General features: G+C 47.3%; 1 protein-coding gene across 2 annotated transcripts in view; it reads right to left on the bottom strand.

Annotated features, from left to right (window-relative positions):
- Positions 1 to 20,468, bottom strand: part of PTH1R (parathyroid hormone 1 receptor) — a 123,108-nt gene that overhangs the window by 44,517 nt on the left and 58,123 nt on the right. Inside the window, exons 1-2 of one of the 2 annotated variants that reach the window (XR_007766116.1) lie at positions 10,775 to 10,838; positions 7,604 to 10,628 (exon numbers count right to left, since the gene is read on the bottom strand). Coding sequence is in view for 1 of the 2 variants with exons in the window: in XM_050892771.1 (XP_050748728.1) it covers positions 10,775 to 10,880 (106 nt within the window). In the remaining variant the exon portion in view is untranslated. Of the gene's footprint in view, positions 1 to 7,603; positions 10,629 to 10,774; positions 10,881 to 20,468 lie in introns of those variants that run through there. The other variant, XM_050892771.1, reaches the window with a different exon arrangement.

The following is a 20,468-nucleotide window of genomic DNA, read 5'->3' as shown; positions in this document are numbered from 1 at the left end:
ATGGCTAGCATGACACCGCTCCAGAGAGCTGGATACCCTGACATCACTAGCCCATTTCCCATGCTGCCTGTCCACTCACTGCGCTCACAACCTGAAAGAAGAAATATCACCTTCAACGTCCCATCCGTTAACACCCAACCTGCCACTACTGGCCTGGCTCAGCCCAGGTATCCTTCTTTCCTCATTCCAGTATGTCTAGTCCTTTCAAAACCCTCTGAGAGGGGATAGTGTTGGTCATATCAATCATTAAAATAGCATAGAAATAAGGTTGATAATTAGTACTGCAGTTTAGCCATCCTATGTACTGTTTTTCACCCTTTCTCTATGTTACTTTACGTATCTAACACACGGACCATTTATGCCTAGCATAACTCCTGAGACCTATTCCTCCTGTGCATTGCAAGGCCTATATAGCTGCTCAGAGGACATTTCTCAATGGGATTGGAAGCCCTTGGCCCATAAACCTTTGCAGGTAGAGGCCAGCTGTTGGTATTTCCTATCTCTTGCTAGCTCTAATTCAGGCACAACTGGCAAGCAGCCATCTGTGAAGAGCTGCAAGCCCTTGCTAGTCATCACAGTCTGCTGACATGAATGGTAGCTGTGGTAGATGGGTTGGGTGGGAGATGACATCTCTCTGTAGGGTTTCAGTGCTCTTTTGACCCATCCCAGAACCACAGATGCAATGGGAAGACCCAGGCTTGATCAAGACTCACCGATTGCATCTATACTAGTCAATACAACAGACTATAGCCCATTTTCAGGCCCTTTAAGTCCAGCATAGCTCGTATCCACAAATCTGAACTCCCCCACATGCACGCCCTGGAAGAACAGTCTTGCCTGTGCTGCCATCTTGAAAGGTCTCCTGGTCTATGCTGGCCCCCAAATGGTGTCCACTGGGGCAGTGACAGCTGTCCCAGGCCAAAACTGTGCTGGGAGCATGCTAACAAGGGATGGTTTGGTTGTTTGCAGGACAGTATTTGAGCCAATGTTCTGGCCCTGCATCGCTGAGCCACAAGGACTGAGAACAGAAACAGGGAGAAGATAGAAAGAGCAGGAGAAGATACGGGTTTATAGAGGTCCAGGGTGTTTAGGGCAAAGCCTGAGTGCCCTGGATGCCTTTGTCTCCCTTAACTTCTAAGGCACCTGAGGCTACTCGCAACCTCTGAGGAGACCCTGGCAGGCTGGGTGATCAGGGGATGGTGCTTGAGCCTTTGGAGAGAAAACCAGGAGCAGAGCCTGGGCTTCTGCAAGCCCAGAGAGAGCCTGGGCTTGGGTATAGGTACTTTAGGGACAATGAAGCCATAAACTCAGATGCGCAACCCACACACCTTAGGTAAATACACTCGGCTTCTCAACTAAAAATAACCCCTTTCCCTAGCAAATAGGTTTGTTTATTAAAAAAACAAGCCATTTTGAGGCAAGCTGCAACACCTAGGACTCCGAGAAAGGATTGCCGATGGCCTTTGCTAATAACAGGTTTGTGTAAAAATCTCTGTTCCCCCACAAAATGTGCCATCTCGTTTTCCAAACCAGGGAAAGACAGGCTTTTAATTCATGGGTGGAAAAAAAAAAAATTGGGTCTGATGGCTTATGGCTGGGAATTTCACTTCATCCCCTTCCAGGTTTAACTTTGGGGTGGCATCAGGCTGCCCACCATGGCTGAAATGTAATGTTTGTGTATGTAGAAGAGAAATTTCAGGGTTTCCTGTTCTTTCCGAAAGGCTTTCATCTAGAGACTAAATTTAAAGAAAAAAAGGGGGAGAAAAAAAAGAGAGAAAAGAAGAAAGGAAGCCAAATGCTTGTGGGGACAGGTTTTTGGGTTTTTTTGTTCTAATATTTTGGGTCTCCGTCCCTCAGTGCCTTAGCCAAAAGTGGCAGATGACGCACGTATCCTGAGACAGGGCTGTGTGGAAGCACACTGGACTGGCTCAGCCTTGTCTCCCCATGGCACAGGTCCATGTGGGGCTGTGCCCATGTCACCCCATGGATCAGAGTCCACAGCAAGTCCTCAGGCCCGGAGATATGCCTGGGAGGTGGCCAGGGGACAGATGACACTGTCTATGTGGCCTGTCTTAGGAGGACAGGAGGAGGCTCACCCTCCACTAGCTAGCATAAAACTAAAAGTTAACATTTTTAGAGGGAAAAAAGGGAATTTGAAGTTTTTACACATAAACAGTGGTTCATTATTGCTGAAGAAAGTTGAGAGTTTTATCAATTTTTTACCTTTTTGTTTGCCAGGACTTTCCTTTGGACTATCAACCCTGCTAGCAATCACACACGTAACAGCCACATGTTCCCACTCTCCAGAAATGCTTGGCACGTCTATTGTTCACTCTGATGCTCCTTAGTCCCTAATTCAACTCTTGAAATGCAGCTTAGACACATATCTAATTAAATTGCATCTGGTTTATTTCAACTGAACAAGGTATTGCTGAACCATGGTAGCAGATAACATATTTGAATACTCCACTTGACAGCTAATTGCCTGATCTTTCAGGGCATGGGCCAGGAATCAGATGAAAGTTAAAACCAAGACAGACAGTGAACATCCCTGCCAGATCCCATTGGAAGTCTCCTTCCAATAAACATCTCCTTCCCGTCTCTACAAGATGGGTAGACACCACTACTCTCCATACTCCCATCAGCTCTTTCCTTTTTTCACAACATGCAGTTCAAGTTTTAGGCCTACTATACCGTTTTTTATGGTCATTTTTAGTAGCTGGAGCTACATTAAGATCAGCCCTTTGGCACAAAGATGAAGCCAGTGTTGGCCAGGCTTGTGAGGGTGCAGGCTGGTTGGGAGAACAACGTAATCACTCACCGGCCACTTTGATAGGAGCTGCTCTGGAAACTGCTGCCTTTTGGCACTGCATCGTGAGGCACATGGCACTTGGTAATAATTGTGCAGGCTGAAGAAAAGAACACTGTGGATTTAATAAAACTGAGGCAGTAAAAACCAGCACAGGGAAAAGGACAATGCTAAGCGGAACAGATGGGAGACCAAGGTCTTCCTGCTTCCAGAGGATGGCGGAGCGTGATTCGAGGTACTTATCTCTTCCGGGCTGGCTGCTTCCCGGGGAAGAGCTCATGAAGTCCATGCACAGGCAAGATCACATTTTCCACTCAAAGAGCCAGTTCTGGTGAATGCCAAATCCAAGTCTGTGCTGGAAGAATGATGCACAGAAACCTGCTCCTCAAAATCTCCTTTCCCCTCTTGGGGGCAAGCAGTGGTGCTGGACTCACAGGTCCCTCCCATAGTTTGCCTTCTTCACTTGTGTTAATCTGTGTAGCCATTTCTAGCCTGTGATTGCCAAGTGAATGCATTAGGAGTGGGTAGCTGCAAGGTGAGAGAGGGAACAGCAGATATCAGCCCAAAATCAAGGTTCAGTGCTGATCCAGGCTACTTCTCATCTCTTAAGACACACGGATATCTCTGAAATATGGATTTTTCCCTTTTAAAAATATTGGTTAAATGAATATTGGAGGGAGAAAAACGTAAGTTGCAGTGCTGAACTGTGGGAGAAATCAATAAATCTACGATAAATCAATGCCCTCACTAAACTGAACAAGAATCTGCCAGGTTATACCAGGAAAAGAACTGGCCTGTGAAATGCACTCAGCAATGAGACAGGCAAAAGAGGAGGAGAACCGAGGTACCCATTGCACTGCAGGAAATTTCAAATGTGTTTTCCTCATTTCAAAACAAAACTGGAGGCTTTAAAGTGAGAGCGATGATGAGAGTTTTGAGTTTCAGTCAAGTGGAATTTGCCCAAAGATTTTCATCAGTTTCTGTCCACCTGGATTTGAATCTTTGTAGCCTCACCTTGAATTCCAGGACAAAAGGAAATGTGGTTTGTGGCTTGTGCCCTGGCTGAAGAGTAAGGAGATGAGAATCCAAATCTTGGCTCTGCCACAGACTCTCCTTTGAGATCGGAGGCGAGGCGTTGAATATCCCTGTGCGTCAGCTCCCAAGAATGAGGACAGCAGCCCTACCAAACTTTCATGCCAGTTTATGTGATATTTCTATCTAAAAAATAAAAATAAAATAAAAAAAAATCAGGGTGTCCCAAATTCCCTCACTGCTTCCGAAAACACAGATCATTGACTATTATGGAGCGGAGTAAATCACAACACTGGGCTGCAATGACACCCAGGCAGAGGCAGGATCCAAGCAGCCCTCTGCCAAGTGGTATCTGGCACCTTCTGACGGGCAGGGATAGGCACGGGTCAAGGGTGATCGCAGGACAGGATCTGACAGCACTAAGTGGATGCGTACACCCCTTGATGCGAAGTGGGGCTGTGTGGGAGCAAGGAGAGAAGGCAATGGGGGATAAGGCAGCTTGGGTTCTCAAAACCTCAGATGTCCAGCAGGTAATGCTCAATGCAGTACTGCTTACACCAACACCTTTCTTTCCTGGCACTGCTTCTTTCCCTGTGTCCTGGTTTCAGCTAGGACAGAGTTAATTTTCTTCCTAGGAGCTGGTATAGTGCAGTGTTTTGGATTTAGTAGGAAAATAATGTTGATAACACACTGATGTTTTTAGTTGTTGCTAAGCAGTGTTTATACTAAGTCAAGGATTTTTCAGCTTCTCATGCCCAGCCAGCAAGAAGGCTGGGGGGGCACAAGAAGCTGGGAGGGGACACAGCCAGGAGAGCTGACCCAAACTGGCCAAAGAGCTATTCCATGCCATATGACATCATGCCCAGTATATAAACTGGGGGAGCTGGCTGGGAGGGGGGATCGTGGCTCGGGAACTAACTGGGCATCGGTCAACGAGTGGTGAGCAATTGTATTGTGCACCACTTGCTTTGTATAGTTTAATTCTTTTAGTATTACTATTGTCATATTATTATTATAATTATCATTGTTTTTCATTCCTTTCTGTCCTATTATCTGTCCTATTAAACTGTCTTTATCTCAACTCACGAGGTTTTTTTCCTGATTCTCTCCCCCATCCCAGGGGTGGGGGGGCAGCGAGCGAGCGGCTGCGTGGTGCTTAGTTGCCGGCTGGGGTTAAACCACGACACCCTGTGATGGCTCTCTTGTTTATGTGGCTGCATGATGAACCGGATCAGGAAGCTGATCCAGCTGAAAAACAAACCTCCTCCCCAAAGGCTCTTTCGCAGGTCACTTAGTTGCACCATTGACCCTGCCCATACTTGCATGCTGAAGGGAATCTGAAATAGCAAATGAGGTCCTGCTTTTTGGTGATAAGAAAACTGGCCTCTGTGTACACACACAGGTCCTTGGCACCTCTGTCACCATAACTGAGTTCTGCTTGGTCCTTGTTAGCCAAGCTTTCATATCAAGGCTGTAGGCTTATGCTGAAGTCACTCCTTCCCTTTGCCATAGAGATGCCCTTGTAGGACCAGTTCAAGACATGACATACAGTTAGGAGTCCATGGGACCCCATCTTCTCCTTGTCTGAGAGAAGGGACATTACTGCTGGCTCCTTACACCTTCCGTCTGGCTGCCTCTGAGCTGGCACAAAAACAGTGCTTCATTCAGTCTGGTTCAAACCCAGGTATGAACTCAAAGTGTTGATGAGAGCAGGTTTGCAGGAAGACATCCTCAGAAGGCTCCTTGGAGAAGCAGAGGCTGCCTGCAGAAGTGCACACCCCTATTTCTCATGGCTTAGAGAGCCACAAGAGGGAAGTATCCCTGCGTGCCCATGGCAATGGATGTGTCTCAAAGTCCTCTTCTGACTCCATCCGCAAGCTATAACATTGAACGTTGAGGGGTGCAGGACAAAACCCCAGAGCAGAGGTGTGAAAGCCAGACCTTAGGCTGCACAGCAGTCTTCACTTGTCGCAGAGCTTGCATAACTATCCAGTGCAAAGCAGCTCTAAAACAGCCATGGGGTCAAAGGCCTCTTTTCCTATGACATCTGTGGTTAAGAGTTTCCCTGGAGAGATGGGACTCTCAAGTCCAAAGCCACTCCTTGTTGACCTGGGCCAGGGATTTTAAGCAGGAAATTTCTCCTTTCCCAAACATCCTGCACCACTGGGCTGTCTGCAGGGTCGTCCCACAGTTAGAGTTGCTCCATGCTGAAGGCTGCTACAACAGTCCCAGAAGGATACTGGCTCTACAAGCAGATCATGAGGTTGGGCAGCTGAGATCCAGCTCTTGCACCAGTGCTTTTTGGTACTTTCAGATATAGTGAAGCAGACCTAATGGAAGAGATCTCAATCTCCTTTTCCACCTTTGACACCGCCTACTGACAGGCAGTAAAGCATTGTTTCTGGGAAGTAGTAACATAGATTTAGATTCCTTCAAGTAGAGCTGAATGTAAATCTTTTCCCTCACTGCAAACAACTATGTAAGAAAGGCTGAAGAAGTCTCATCCTTTGATGACTGTATGATGTGCTTTCCTTATGATGTCCCCAAAACTGCTGCCTCATTGTGGGCTTGTCCTTTTTCCTTCTTTGGAAGGACAAACCAAGCACAGATTTGAACGTGCAAGGTAACTGGAAATAAAATGCAAAAAAAAAAGGGGGGGGGGAAGAAAAAGAGAGAGACAACATGCAAAGCTCCTCTTCTTTTCCAACGTAAAAGACAGATGAATTGCCCAGACCTCCCCTTGTCTCCTTGTCCAGCTCTGTACCTGCTGCATTGTAGTTAGGCCCTCACCAATCTTTGATAACTAAGCCTTGAAGTCTACAGGGAGGAAACAATCCCCCCAAGAAGCCTCAATGCTGTTGGCTTGTGATCCTAAATCCCCTGGGCAGGACTAATCATAGAAATGTTTGTTGGAAGGGACCTCTGAACATCTCTTGTCCAACCTACAGCCTTCAAAACCAGCATGAGGTCAGGTCAGTCATGGCTTTGTCCAGCCACCTCTCGAAAACCTCTGAAGATGGAGATCCCACCACATGTTCAGGTAAGCTATCTTAGTGCTAGGCTACCCTCCTAGGGGTCACACCATCATCATCAGTAACCGTATCATACCGCAGTGTGTTAAGTGGTCCATCTAAATCAGCAACCCTAGGTTTAATCTGTGATCAACATCTGGAGGCAGATGCTGCTCCAAAAGATGCTCTTCTCAGTCCACCAACTCTAGAAGGAGCTCAGATGTTCAAGGCCATCAGTAATCCACCTCTGCTGCACACAACTATCACCAACACTGTGACAACCTTGGCTCAAATCCGTAATGGCCCCAATGACCATGACTTTTGCTTTGTGGGTGACTTCAGCTGAAGTTCACTGTGCCGCTGTCACTTACACCAGGTGAAACCGTACTCCCTTACCCCCTTTTGCAAGGCAGATGATTTGACCTTGAAGTCCTCCAGGATGCCATGGAGTAGCTCTGCTTTATTATGGATAGAGAGGGCAGACTGTGTAAACTTTCCAGGATCTCATGTATGATTCTTACTGCCATTTATTGCCCACATGAGGACAGTTTCTCCCATTTAGAAGACTTCCAGGAATTATATGTAACACAGGTAGATTGAACCAGGAGCGTATGCTGCCTCCTGCATTGAGCCTAGGCTGATTTGTTTCTTTTTGTGGTCACTTTCATCATTGTTGTTGGGGTTTTTTTGTTTTGTTTTCTTGTTTTGTTTTTGTTTTGGTTTTTTTTTTAATATATTTTAAAGTGGCTAGACTGTGCCTATTCCCTTTTGCCCTTTGAATACCAGCCAGATCAATAAATCATTTCAGGCCAAGAGGTGCACTGCTCCCTGTGATCAGCAAACATACTTCTCAGCGGCGCTTGCCCCACCTCTAATATAAAATAAGTCTGTTCTACACCGGCAGAAGCAGCCTTCAGAGTGGGACCTATTCATCACACTGCTGAAAAGAAAAATAAAATCCAGGGGCAGGGGTTGAGTCTCCAGCCTTGCTTTCAGGAGGCACTGTGAGCTGTTAAGACAGGAAGGAGCACGGCTGGCTGCCGTGGGGGAGATCTTGCAAAGAGATGAGGTCCTTTATGCATCTGACATCGGGACCATCAGTCTGCATTGCCAGCAGGTAGACTCGGTATAGATATAGTGGCACATCAGCACCATGGGCTGCCATTATTATCAAACGGAGGGTCAAATGGTCCTGGGCACAGCTCTCCACCTGCCTGCAGAGTCACTTGTTTTCCTTCTAGGAAAGGCTAGGTCTTGCAGAGCCAAAATACAAATGCATTGTGAGGGACAACTCTGTCCTACACCACTAAAAACCCAAAGACAAGACAGATAGGGGACCTGGCAGTGTGGTAACACATCCCAAGTCCTCCACGGCAGTTAGAAGAGTCCTCCTGCCACCGAGGTGGGTGCTCCTCAGAAATACTCTGAGTGATATCAGAGGAGACTGCCTGAAGGCTTGGGGTGGCCACCCAGGATTTATATTGCTCCAAGTCACAACCACTTTGCCTCCATAAATATTGTCTGCAAGTGGGGGCTGGGGCATCTTAATTGTGAAGACCACGTTGCCCTTCCCAGGCTTTTTCTTTTGGGTCTGTAGTGAGGGAAGAGGCAATGGGATCAGGTCCTCCATCTGGCTGAGAAGGGCACAGACCCATATGTCCTTGGGTGATTAGCACAAATAGAAACCAGGCCCCAGTTTCCGTATCATCAAAGGACGAAAGGATTGGACCTAACCACTTTTCACCCTGGGCTCTGAAGCCTTTGTGCAAAAACTAAGCTTCTGAGCCTTAGCCAAGCAATTAATTGCATTAAAGCTAACACAGTGCAGATTACAGCTTTTTGTTCTGTCACCCCTCACCCCACAAGAGGATCTAAACCTATCCATCTCCTTCGACTCCTGCAGCGTGATGGAGCAGACACACTGCAAAACGGAGATTGAGTTAGTCTGTTCACAAATACCCCATAACATTATCATTTCATGTGTCCAAGGGCATCTGTAGTCTAGAAATCTGTGGATGGCAGCTCTTCTGCAAAGTGGGAAGATCTTCTCCAAATTGCAAAATCCTCTGTCTGCAACCATCAACTCTTTAGACCACCTCAGAGATGGTCTGGCAACTCGCTGCCTTGTTCGTGAAGTGCTAGAGTGAATTTCTGGGGTGTTACAGAGGTGCTGCCACTGGAGGTTCTTTCACAACATCTTAAGAAAACATTTCTTGGGAAGGGTTAAATCAGAATTCATTCTGCCTTTGGATTAGTGGACCTCTTGCAGATTAATTTGATCTACCCACCTACTGCTAATGATTGCCTTGAGTCTTTAAAGCCTTGAATATGCTGATGTGAGTATTGACATCAAGATGATTCCTCCTCTTGGCTGTACTATTTGGGATTGGACAGACACTTGCTACAGGATGGAGCAGCGAGCCTGAGTTTTATTGCCCGAGCAGCTCAGAATAGCTTTTTCCAAAGCCAGGACTTGGGTCCACGAGATATCTAAACAACAATGCATTAGATTTCTTTCTGTTTCAGTGAATGGCAGAGCTACTGCTGGCCTCAGTCGCAGAACCATGTCTCAAAACAGGACCAAGGGCGTGTTTGCAAAGCCCTGTGACTTGATTCCTTTGCTCTACCAAACTGACCATGGTAAAGAGCCCAAAGTCTGCTTGTCAGTCATACACATCTCCTCAGCCCTACCAACACTGCTGCTGACAATTAAGGAGAGAGATCAATACTAAATGCTGACAGTCTCATAGAGAAGAGTTAGAAAATAGGGTGTGAGAGCAAGACCAGCTGGTTGATATCACCAGATCCCAAGGTAGGCAGGTGGTCTATAGTACGACAGAAGGAAATGCCTTTGCACATATGGTTTTTAATGAGGTGTTAATTGGGCATTGGGTGAACAGGACAAAGAAGCAACAGAGGATGTGGCTTGAGGTTTTGGCTGATGTAAAGCTGGAGGCTTAGAATAAAATGAAAGCTGGGCTTTTGTGGCCCCTTGCTGTCATTTCCAACAGGAGAGGGACACCAGGTGGGCAGGCAACTCTGCTCTAAAATCACAGCTGGCTTTTGGGGACCTTTCCCTCTGCTGGTGATGTCTCCAGGTACTCCCACTGTGCTGGCTGTGGGAAAAGAGATCTCTGAGATGCAACAGTGAAGGTGAGAAGCATTCTGGCTTGCCCTCTTCTCTCAGGCAATAGAGGGAGATGGGAGAGGATGCCCATCCAGGACTAGCTGGGGGCAGGGGGGGTGCAGGGTGCCTCAGCATACAGCCCCAGTGCCAATAATTAACACATGTGAAACTGATGAAAGAAACCAATGGGGGATGATTACTTTGCTACCCACATGAGAGAGCTTTCTCCCTTCCTTCTCCCTCCAGCCCTACATCTGGTAGTGATTTTGCAGCCCAAAATAGAAAGGAAGTGGAAGAAAGAGGCTTAGCTGAGCTTGGGCCCATTTGAGGAGAATATAGAGAGAGTGTGTCAGAGGGAAACAGAGAAGGAGTGTTGGAAGGATGCTTTGTTTCCCATACCACTGGTGTCTTGCTGCAAAGGATCTTGGGAGAACTGATGGTTGATGCTCTCTCCCATGCTTTGCCTGGTGATGCTATCTCCCATGCATTGCCTGGGCTTTGGGTATAGTGATAAGGGCTGTAAGCCCATGACCATGACTCTTGCATCCTCCTGACCCCTTGGCATCTGGAGTTCTGGAGCAGCAGAAAGAGGCTGTGACAACTTTGCTTTCCAACATCTTATGCTGAAAGATCTTCCCCACAGCCTAACCTGAAAAACCAATGTGTTAGGCCTTCTTCAGCTGCCTCCCTCACATGCTCTGAGCTCTGCATACGGGGCTGAGAGGAAGGGCTGGGGTTGAGCAGAGAGGGGCCCAGCCCCAGCCATGCACTCTGGATTGCTGTGGGAACACTCACCATGCACCTTGGGCACCTTGGCTTTCAGGTGTCGTTCGCACTTAGCCTTGGCTTTTAGCAGTAGGAAGATCTGCTCCTCTTTGGTGATGACATCATCAGCATCCACCTGCAGCGATGGGGAGAAATGAGGTTAAACCTCAGCATGTGAAGAGCAGCAGGACACAAACTTCCTAGATAACGCAGATGATCTGCGTGCAAAATCTCCTTTGCATCAGCAGTTTCCTCCACCAGCCTTGCTCCATGTTTCTCAGTTTGCTCAGCAATTAGCATCCCAAGCAACACCTCTTAGAAGATGCCACATGGAATCATCTGCGTACATGGCAAAGGAAGCGCACGCTGCAATTGCTCACATCACACACATGAACACACAGGAAGGTAGCAATTTCTGGGGTGGCCTGCCCCAGCTTGCAGGGAAGAGGCTGCTATCCAAGAGGAAAAAAAATCCTAGTAAATAATATTGTACCAAGGACTCCTCTCCTCTTAAGAATTGCAACCTGCCATCACCAATGCAGTGCTGTTTCCACCTCTGCATGCAGGCCTTCAGCCACAGGGCATCAGGCTCTATAAACATCCTACCTAAATCCAAGAACATGTGCAGAGGGTGCTGCCTTAGGCAGGGCTGTGAGCTGACAGCATCTGCCTCCCAAAGACTGAAGGCTCAAGGAAAAAAAGTCTGTGAGCATCATCCTGGGAAGATTACATTTCTCCTCCTGTAAGGTCTCCAGAGGTCAAGGGACAAGAAGAGGGGGTGCTTTACCCAGAGCCTGTTTTACCCTCCTCTGTTTGCTGCTTGCTGATATGTGGTGATACTCAGCCCTCAAAGGCACTTGCTGGTCATAAAAAACCCCCTTGCTTCATGAAGCTGGCACGTTCCCATCAGGCATGGCTGGCCTCTGGAAGCTGGGGGTACAGCTGTGGGGCAGGCTTATTCTACAAATGCTTTGGTTGTTATAACACAGAGCTTTGATCTAATGCAATACGGCTGCTTTAATTTTCTGCTGTGCCTCTTGGGTACTTAGCTTGTGTGTCCTGCTCAGACATCCAGGACCAGTCCCACTGCCAGGTAAAGTCTGAGGTTAGGAAGAACCTTCTCCCAGGTCAGTTTGGCAGGAATGGATGGTAATTTCACTGTACCTATCCCAGCTATACTGGGATGATACTGCCTTTGTTCTTTCCTGCTTTTTTCTCCTAAAAGAACAACATACTTAACCTTCTCCTACATTTGTTTTCTGCCCTAGATTTGAATGGGTGATGCAGATTGTATCATGTAGGTGCTTTGTGATTAGCAGCATAGAAGAGGGTGAGGAAAGTTGTGGACTATGTCCATCTCCTGGCAAGCCTCCTTTGTAGGCCCTGACCTGCAGGATCTGACCACCCTTGTGAAACCTTTGAGGTTTGGGTCCATCCTTGGTACTCTGCCAGTTATGGCAGAACAGTCTCTGGGAGGTCAGGACTGGGGGGGATCCTCACCCACAAGATCACCCCAAAGCTGGTTCAAAGCACAGAAGAACCATGTGTAACGCCTTATAGGGCTCCTGAATTAAGGATGTTGGTAAGGCTGAGAGGATTAAGTGATGTAGTAAGTTGGGATAAATCACTGCTCTTCTCATTGCCTCTGTTTCCCTAATATTTGCCTGTCTTAATTAATCAGACTATAAATGCAATGAAAGCAGATGTTGCCTCTCTGGATTTGTACAGAACTTAGCACTCACTCATAAAAGTGTAATGTAAGCAAGAAGAGCTGCAGTACCGTTTTACACAAAGCAACATCTTTCCTTTTTTCTTTACTTATATTGACTGTGCTGGTGAGACTGGCCACTGTAAATCTGTAATGCAAAACCTAGGGTAGCGCTCCACATCCTGATGGATGGAGCAGACCTAAACCTCCATGCATAGTGCAGGCAGGCAAAGGAAAGAATATAAAACCTTGTGAAGCCAGTAGTGATCTGCAGATGAGAAGGAAACCTGTCGATAGGTTGTAGAGCCTGCCCATGGAGGTGGCTGCTCATTTCAGTCCCTCTGAAGCATGGACTGAAGGGGGGTTATGACATTTCATTTTACTCCCCAAAACCACTGCTATTTAGAATTAAAGATCCTTCACTCATTTTAAGTTAATTCATTTTGGAAAGCGAGTAAGATAAACCAGCCGAAGCCCAATCAGTTCTCGAGCAAGACTTACTACAAATGACATAATGAGGGTTAATGAAATCTAGCTTAGAAGTAAACTCAGATTCAATTTCCCAGTGTGCTCCTATGGAGAGGAATGGTGGATGTTGGAGCAGCTGGTGTGGTAATGGACACACAGATGGATAGCTAGATCTGATAAGGGTATTCTGAGTAAAACAGAAGTTAGGTTTTCATGTCCTTGGAAAAAATCCATGCTAAAAATCCTTCAGAAGTGGGAGTTGGTTTCAAAACCGCGTTAACGTTAATGCAAAACAAAGCCATCCCTTTCCAGATGTTTGGCCTGTCCACATTTAAGACAACGTCCTGTATTTCAACTCTTTCATTGGAAACATAAAACCTCTGGGTCAAATTCTGCTGTCATTTATATCTGCACAAGCCCTGAGTGATTCCACCAAAGCTGGAGGAGTTAGTCTGGATTTATAGTGGCCAGAGTAGAATCTGACCTCAGGCATTTCAAATGGTTCATCCCTTGCACACTTAGTCCTCAGGCTCCTTTAGCCATGCTCTGAGAGTAGGGCAGCTCCCAGCCAGAGGGATGTATGGTGTCCAGGCCACACACAGAAAACAAATTTTACTTCCCAGAAAGGGAGATAAGTCACCGAGTGCTGTGCCCAGAGCTGGGCAGAATGGCTGGGGCAGAGCTCTGAACTCAACCCAGATTTTCAGCTTTCCTGAGCCCTGGTTACCGGTCTTAAATTTCGAAAACCTGCCAGACCCTTAAAAAAAAAAAAAACAACTCCCCGTTCTCTCCCCTCCCCCTAAAACTGGTTTAAATGCTAAGAGATATGTTTAGGACATGTCTTTCTGTGTTTCTCCTTGGTCAAGGAGGCTGAAACATGTATGTAAACACATATGTGAATGAGAATAGAGATTTTCATTAAATCCCGTGACTTGAAGGAGACACTTATTCTCAAGAGACTTGTAGGAAAACTACGCAGTCTGGCAATGCCGCCCCTTTACTGCTGAATAACTCACATTAAACACCTAAGCAAAACTAGGCTGATAGCTGGTGGTTCTGAACTTGTTGTCCCCTCCTGTCCCAACCCCACTTTCCATCCCTCGTCTCCATCACTTGTTAAACCCCTTGCTGAGACATTTCAATGTGTCAGCCAGGCTGAAAACTCTCCAGGGACAGAGGATTGAGCAGGATGCTGCCAGATCAGACACTGAAATGGCTCAGCCTTGGGTTCAAGGGACAGTAGGTAGGACAGGGCATACACCCACAGCTGGAAACCTTAGAGCAACTTTGGACCCATCAGCTGCTGGAGCACTTTTAACTGTTCAATACCACTTTTTCCTGTGCATCTGATTTTCTTGGTCTGGATCTTTTGGTCTTAAGACAATGCTGCCCTACTCATCTTTCCATCCTGGCTGTCAAAGGTTAAAAGAAATCCACAGGAACATTTTCTTTGCAACACAGATGCACTCATGATATTAGACATATTTGGATCTGTCTTGGCAAAACTTTCTCTTTGACAAACAATCTCAACACCTGATCCAAAAATACCGTGGGACGGCCTTGCTAAAATCATTAGCAGTTGCGTATGCCAAGTTTTTGGAATCTGAATATCCCTAGGCAGCAAAATAAGTGGCTTCATTTTCAGAAGTGCTGAGGTATGGGCTGCAGGAGTTCATAACAGGCGGGAGCTACTGCTAGTGAAGCAGCCACTGCTTTGGAGTGGATTTGGATCCCTTGGGTTGAGAAAGAGATGGAGCTGGAGACACTGGTATGGGAGGTGTCTGTAAGATACTGGGTGGTGCCGAGAAAGGGGGCTAATTAGTCACAATTTTGTAGAATTTGAGACCTGGGAGGCACAAGATGAAGAGAACAAGGGTATAAAAGAAATAGGACAATGCATGTAAGCAAATCGCATCAGTGGATCCAAAATAGGATTAGACAAATTGATGAAGGACAAATCCATGAGTAGCTGTTAAACACTGTAGCCTGGATGCTCGTTTCTGATGCAAGAAGGTCTTAAACTGCTGATCACCAAAAGCTGGAAGGTGACAACCATAAGAGCTGTGTCTTTCTCTAAACTGGCAGCTCCTGAGGATGGTCTGTTAGGACAGAAGATTGACTGAATAAGGCTATTTTCATACATATCTATAGGCCCTCTATTTTTCTAAGGCCACAGAAACCTTGTGCCCTGCTGATCATCCAGGAACATACATGTACCTTCAGGGTATGGTTCAGTTTGACATGTTCAACACAACCTACTCCATGTATTCTCTGCACCTACTGTTCAGGACCATGAAAAAGTAGATAAGAGGTGCTGGAAGTGCTTCATCCAAGCAAGCACTGCAGCCACCACTCACCAAGATTTGCATATTCAACATTTAACTCATCTTTTACCAAGAACTTCTGCTATGAACCCACTCGTTTGCAGCCCAACACCTCTCATCCTCTCATTCCGCAGACACTCATTAGCCAACAGAAAGGAACAAACATCATACATGCTTGCCAACATAATACCTGCCTTGCTGACCAACTGGAGACATCCAGGAGGAGCTTTACCAATCTGAGGCATTCATTCAAAGTTCCCCTTATAGTCACTGGGTATTTAGATACACAGATCAGCTGAAATTCATTCCATCCTCAAACCTAAAATAAATCAGATCAGCTGTGGGGATTCCTTTTCCCCCCCCCCCCTTTTTTTTTCCTTTGGGCAGCTGGTGACTGCAGTAATTGGTCACGTTAGCAACACTGAGAAGATCTGTGGAGTTTAGGAGCAGAGCTGTTGCTGGCATGAGCTCTGGGGGCAAGAGAAACACCTGAGGGAAGTCAGAAATAGTGTCACAGACAGGTACATCTCCCAAATCCAACTATTTGGAAGTATGAGGTCATTGTGCCCCTGCAGAAGTTAAGCACTTTGAAAGAGCTGACAGCAAATCCCTTTTCATGTGCCCTCCCTCACTTGCTTCAGCATAAATTCCTGCACTGAGCTTACTTGGCAACAAATTTGTACAAGCTCAAGGGATGCAGACAGGCTGGGCGCTATGCAGGTAGGTGCAGAAGGACAGCTTTGCCCTTCACTCCTGCTGTTAGAGACTAGGTGCAGCTGGAAGGGATGGGGGCTCCTCCCTGGCCCCCCCAGTTTTGCAATCAAAACCAGTCTGCTACTCTTTCTCAATGTTTATCACCTCTCAGCTTCCCAGTGCTGTTTTTTGCCAGAAAAAAACCCCAAACACAAGTTCATTGTGGGGAAATGATCTAGGAATGATTTTTTTTTTCTCCCCTTTGTTCAGAGAAAGCAGAAATGCAGAGCAGGAGGCAGGCCAAGCAGGGAAGGGTGAAATGACAATGCTATCCAGAGGCTGTTAAATCAGTTTTGGTTCAGCTTTTTTTTTTTCCCCTTTCCCTTGCCCCCAGAGGAGGCCATGGGGTAATTATGATAATGTTTTCTGGTATTTCCATTTCATTGGCTGATCTCCCAGCCACTAAAGTAAACCCCAAATCTCAACGGGGAGGTCATATTCATCCTTGTTTATGGGACTCATTTTCAGAAATAACACTATCCTTTTTGTGAAACTTCCCTGGCAGCAGCTCAAAAAATAGCTAAAGGCAAACAGATTCCTTGGTCGGGGTTGAGAGCATCACAGCCGCTTGACGGGCCCAAGGCAAGGCCCGTCTGTCACCATCTTGGACAGTAGTAGACCAGGTAATTGCTGGTGTGAAGCAGAAAGGGGGTGCAGGCGGGAGGGGGGCTCAGGAGAAAGAAGGGAAGAAGGGAAATGTGAAAGCGAAAGCATCAGTGCTGGTGATATGGAGGGAAAAGGGAGGTGGGTCCCAAGGGTGTGGGAACAGGGTGAGACATAGCTGGAGCCAGCCGTGCAGGTCTCACCCCAAACCCTGCTCATTTTGGTGATCTCTGGAAGGGTGATCGTAGTGCTGTCTTTTTGTGAGGAGCGAACCTGATGGACTGGGGTGGGGACACAGAGACCAACAGTTAGTCAGCTTTGGGGAGCGTGACAAAACTTTTCTAAGATTTTCCTTCAACAGTGCCTTAGGCGAGCTGCGTGAAGGGTCTAACCGAAACACCAAACCAAGCAATATAAGGTCATAAAGCAAGTCCTTTTTCTGCAACAGAGACTGCAATTGAGCTGAGGGCATGAGCAGGAAGGAAATGAAATTAAAGCTTCATTCCAGCCTTGTTGATGGAGCAACCCCTCTCCTAAACTCCGTAAGGGTCAAGATATCTGTTAGAATTAGATTAATCTAACCAAGTCTAATCAGCAGCTGCCACAGGTGAGCATACCTCTACTGATATCAGAGCATCAGGCTGGGCTGAAGACGATGTGGCATTGATGCCAGGCGTGCAGACAACGGTGACACAACTAAATAATGCCACAGAGGAGGGATTCAGCTCCCTTTGGCAGGAGCTGATGTAGCCTTCACCATGGGCTGAGCCAAAACTGGGTCAGTCAGGAGCTCGCGGCGATGGGGAATTGCTCAGAAGCAGCAAAAGGTGGCAGGGTAGAGGTGGTTGGGAACACAAGGTGTTGCATGAGGTTGGTCAGTAGTGGGGTGGCAACATGGGTTGGTGTAGAATTGAGGTCCTGACCCCTGTTTTTTATAAATGGAATTGCCTTCCTTTAGATGAGAGAGGGTGGATTCTCTCGATTATTTTGTGACTGGGTTTAGATATCTAATTTGTCTTCTCTGTTTTCCTACACTTCTGCAAGTGAGTGTTTGTACAAGCCCTGCATCTCCTGGCCACTGGGCCCTGCTGATTTACCCAGGTCCAGATGAACCCTGGCAAGTATGGAAGGACTGGGGATTTGTATGTGCTGTCTTGCACAAAATGTACCCTGTGCAATCTCAGTTACTGGGTCTGCTGCCAGTCCTATAGCAAAGTAGGATCTGCCAGGCTGCAACTCAACTGGTGATTAACCTTGCCCCGTGTCTGGCTGTATTTCACAGGTATGCTTGCGATTTGCTGGATTTGCGTGCCGGCTTTTGCAGTCACTCAGGGCACAAGCTCCCTGGCAAGCAAAACTCCTTGTTGGGTTCAGAAGGAGATCGTGACCCCGCCACTTCACTCTGGAAGCTGGCACTTCAGGCAAAATACATTCCTCACCCCCTAAAAGCTGCTCTGGACTTGTGCTTGGACTGCAAGGGTCTGGCACTCCATACTTCAGTAATGGCTCACAGCATCTCCCTCATGAAGAGACAGAGCAGAGTAAATACAGGTCGGTGTTTATTCTCTTCTAATTTGGGCCATGCTGGATTTGCCCACTGCCCAAATAATCTAATTCCCTTTCTTGATTTCCTGCTACCTCCATGTTTCTTACCCTCTGCCGGCCTGCATGTTATCAGTGCCTTGGCATAAAAACCCTACAAAACCACCACCACCACCACCAGAATCCATTGGGGGCAATTTGTTGTAAAGGGGAGCTAACTGGGGGGGCAGAGCAGGGAGTGGTATTTGTTCTGCCCTGAGGGATTTAATTTAACTGAATAGGCATTATTTCCAACATTAGGGAAAAAGATGTGGTTTGAAACCTATTTCCTTTCAGGTTAATGCTGGAAAGATTTAAAAATAAATAAAGCCGAAGTGCCAGTTGGCCCAGCCAGAGATACAGTAGGGAAAGCAGCAGAGGCACAATCCACTGCCAGCAGCTAATTGCAAAAGCTATGGAGCTGTGGTTTGCTCAGGACATCGGACTGGCGAAGAGGATGGGGGAAGGAAGGTCGTTTTGTAGCAGGAGCCCCTGGACTCATGGACAGGCCAGGTCCAGGAACGAGACAGCAGATTTGAAGCCCTCTCTGCTGCTGGGTCTGCAGCTCGCGTGGGCTGCTGCAGTGGGACTGATGTCTCTTCCCCTCGGCTGGCTGCAGATGCTTTGCTCAGTGCATGCAAACGGGGTGTGTGTGGGGGGGGGTACGACAGCAGCAAAGCGTAAGTCTCGGGGGGGCTAAGCGTCAGATTTACCCACCTGTCATGGGACCAGACGTGAGCCTAGCAAGAGCTCCTGTTCTTATCCCTGAGTTCTGCTGTTCCCCATGATGGACAAGCACTCATCTCTCTCTCCCCCTGCCAAATATCACCCGTAGTGATGTTGCAACGATGGCAGGAATTCAGATTTGAGAGCTCAGGCAGGTGGGTGCTGAGCTGAGCTCTCTGCATTGCTGTCCTGCCACGTGAAGCAACCCGTGTGTCTGTCCCTCACCCCATCCCACTTACAGAGGATGGGAATCAACCTCATGAGATGTCTTACTCCTTTTAAAGACTGAGCTTATAAACACCAGAATGGGACAATCAAATCAAGAGGGTGTGAAGACAGAAGGGTGAAAGGAGGAGGAGACCCAAGAGGCACCCAGATGAAGAAGACGGTGGGGGAAAAGGAGTTGATGTGAAGGGGAAGGAAGAGCTGGTTGGATCCTGATGAAATAGGACTCTGGCCACAAGCTGGGAAAGCACTGAGAGGTTAGTGCACAAGCTGCTCTGCCCTCTACCTGCTTTTCCCAGCCTCCCAGAGGGTAAATGAAATTGGTGGTTTTGCCTTAATCCCTTGACCACATCACCCAAACCACCGCCTGCTCCAGAACAGCAGGACGTCTCTGCTCCGGCTAGCCAGGCTCGGGGACCCTGCACTGCAGCTACAGAAAGCTGAATAACTTCACGCTGTGTTCAGGGCTGTCTCAGCCCTTCCCACAGCTGCCCTCACCAGGCTGGCTGGTCCCTTCTCTTCATCCTGCCCTCAGACCCAGATCTCCCATGTCTAGGAGGTGTCTACACACTTTTGAGGAGCTTGCCTTCCTGTTTCTCAGTGCCTCATTGCCCTGTAAGGAGAAGGGCACACTCCTACCCTCAATCATAAATCCATCCTCTCTGCCCATGTAGAACAGAGTCCAGGTCTCAGCATGGTTCTCCTGTGACTGCTGTAATAAGAAAAATGCCAGTGAATGGGAAGAGGGAATGTTGGCATGGAAAGACGCTGGGCAGAATTGGGAATGTCGCATCCTATCACTGTGTCTTGGGGAATAGTAGAGGCTGACCTGGTCTCCTTGATGCCCTTCCAGTCCCATTTGCTCTCACTTTGCCTTGGGGAAGCCTCATCCTTCAAGCAGCACAAGAAGAGTGGGAAGAAAATCTGCCTGGAGACAGCACAACTTGCAGACTCGTGATAACTCATACCAAAGGAAATTAACTGATTTGGACATAGATGTCCACTGCATTTATGACCATATGGCAAAAAATTTCATTGGGATGAAGTAATACCATGACAGCAATAGAAGAGGACCCTTATCATCCTTCTCACGTCCAAACTCTTCAAGTTGATTGCCTGTATGGATCCGCTTCCTTAGCCATCCTGGCATGCTAATGCCTCCATTACTAAGTGATCTCATGATTTACGGTCAGCACATATAATTTATCAAGGAGAACTGACATTTATGGTGCGTTTCCAGGATCTGGAGTTTTAGGAGAACATCTGTCTCACCAAAATGATTGCCTGCTTTCCTGCTTTACACCCCTGGAGCAAATGAGGTGTAACCCAAGAGGCT

This window comes from Gymnogyps californianus, chromosome 2, assembly GCF_018139145.2.
Source record: "Gymnogyps californianus isolate 813 chromosome 2, ASM1813914v2, whole genome shotgun sequence".
In the NCBI taxonomy this organism is placed as follows: Eukaryota; Metazoa; Chordata; class Aves; order Accipitriformes; family Cathartidae; genus Gymnogyps; species Gymnogyps californianus.
Note: the sequence above shows the minus strand (reverse complement) of the source record. Positions and strands in the feature narration are given on the sequence as shown.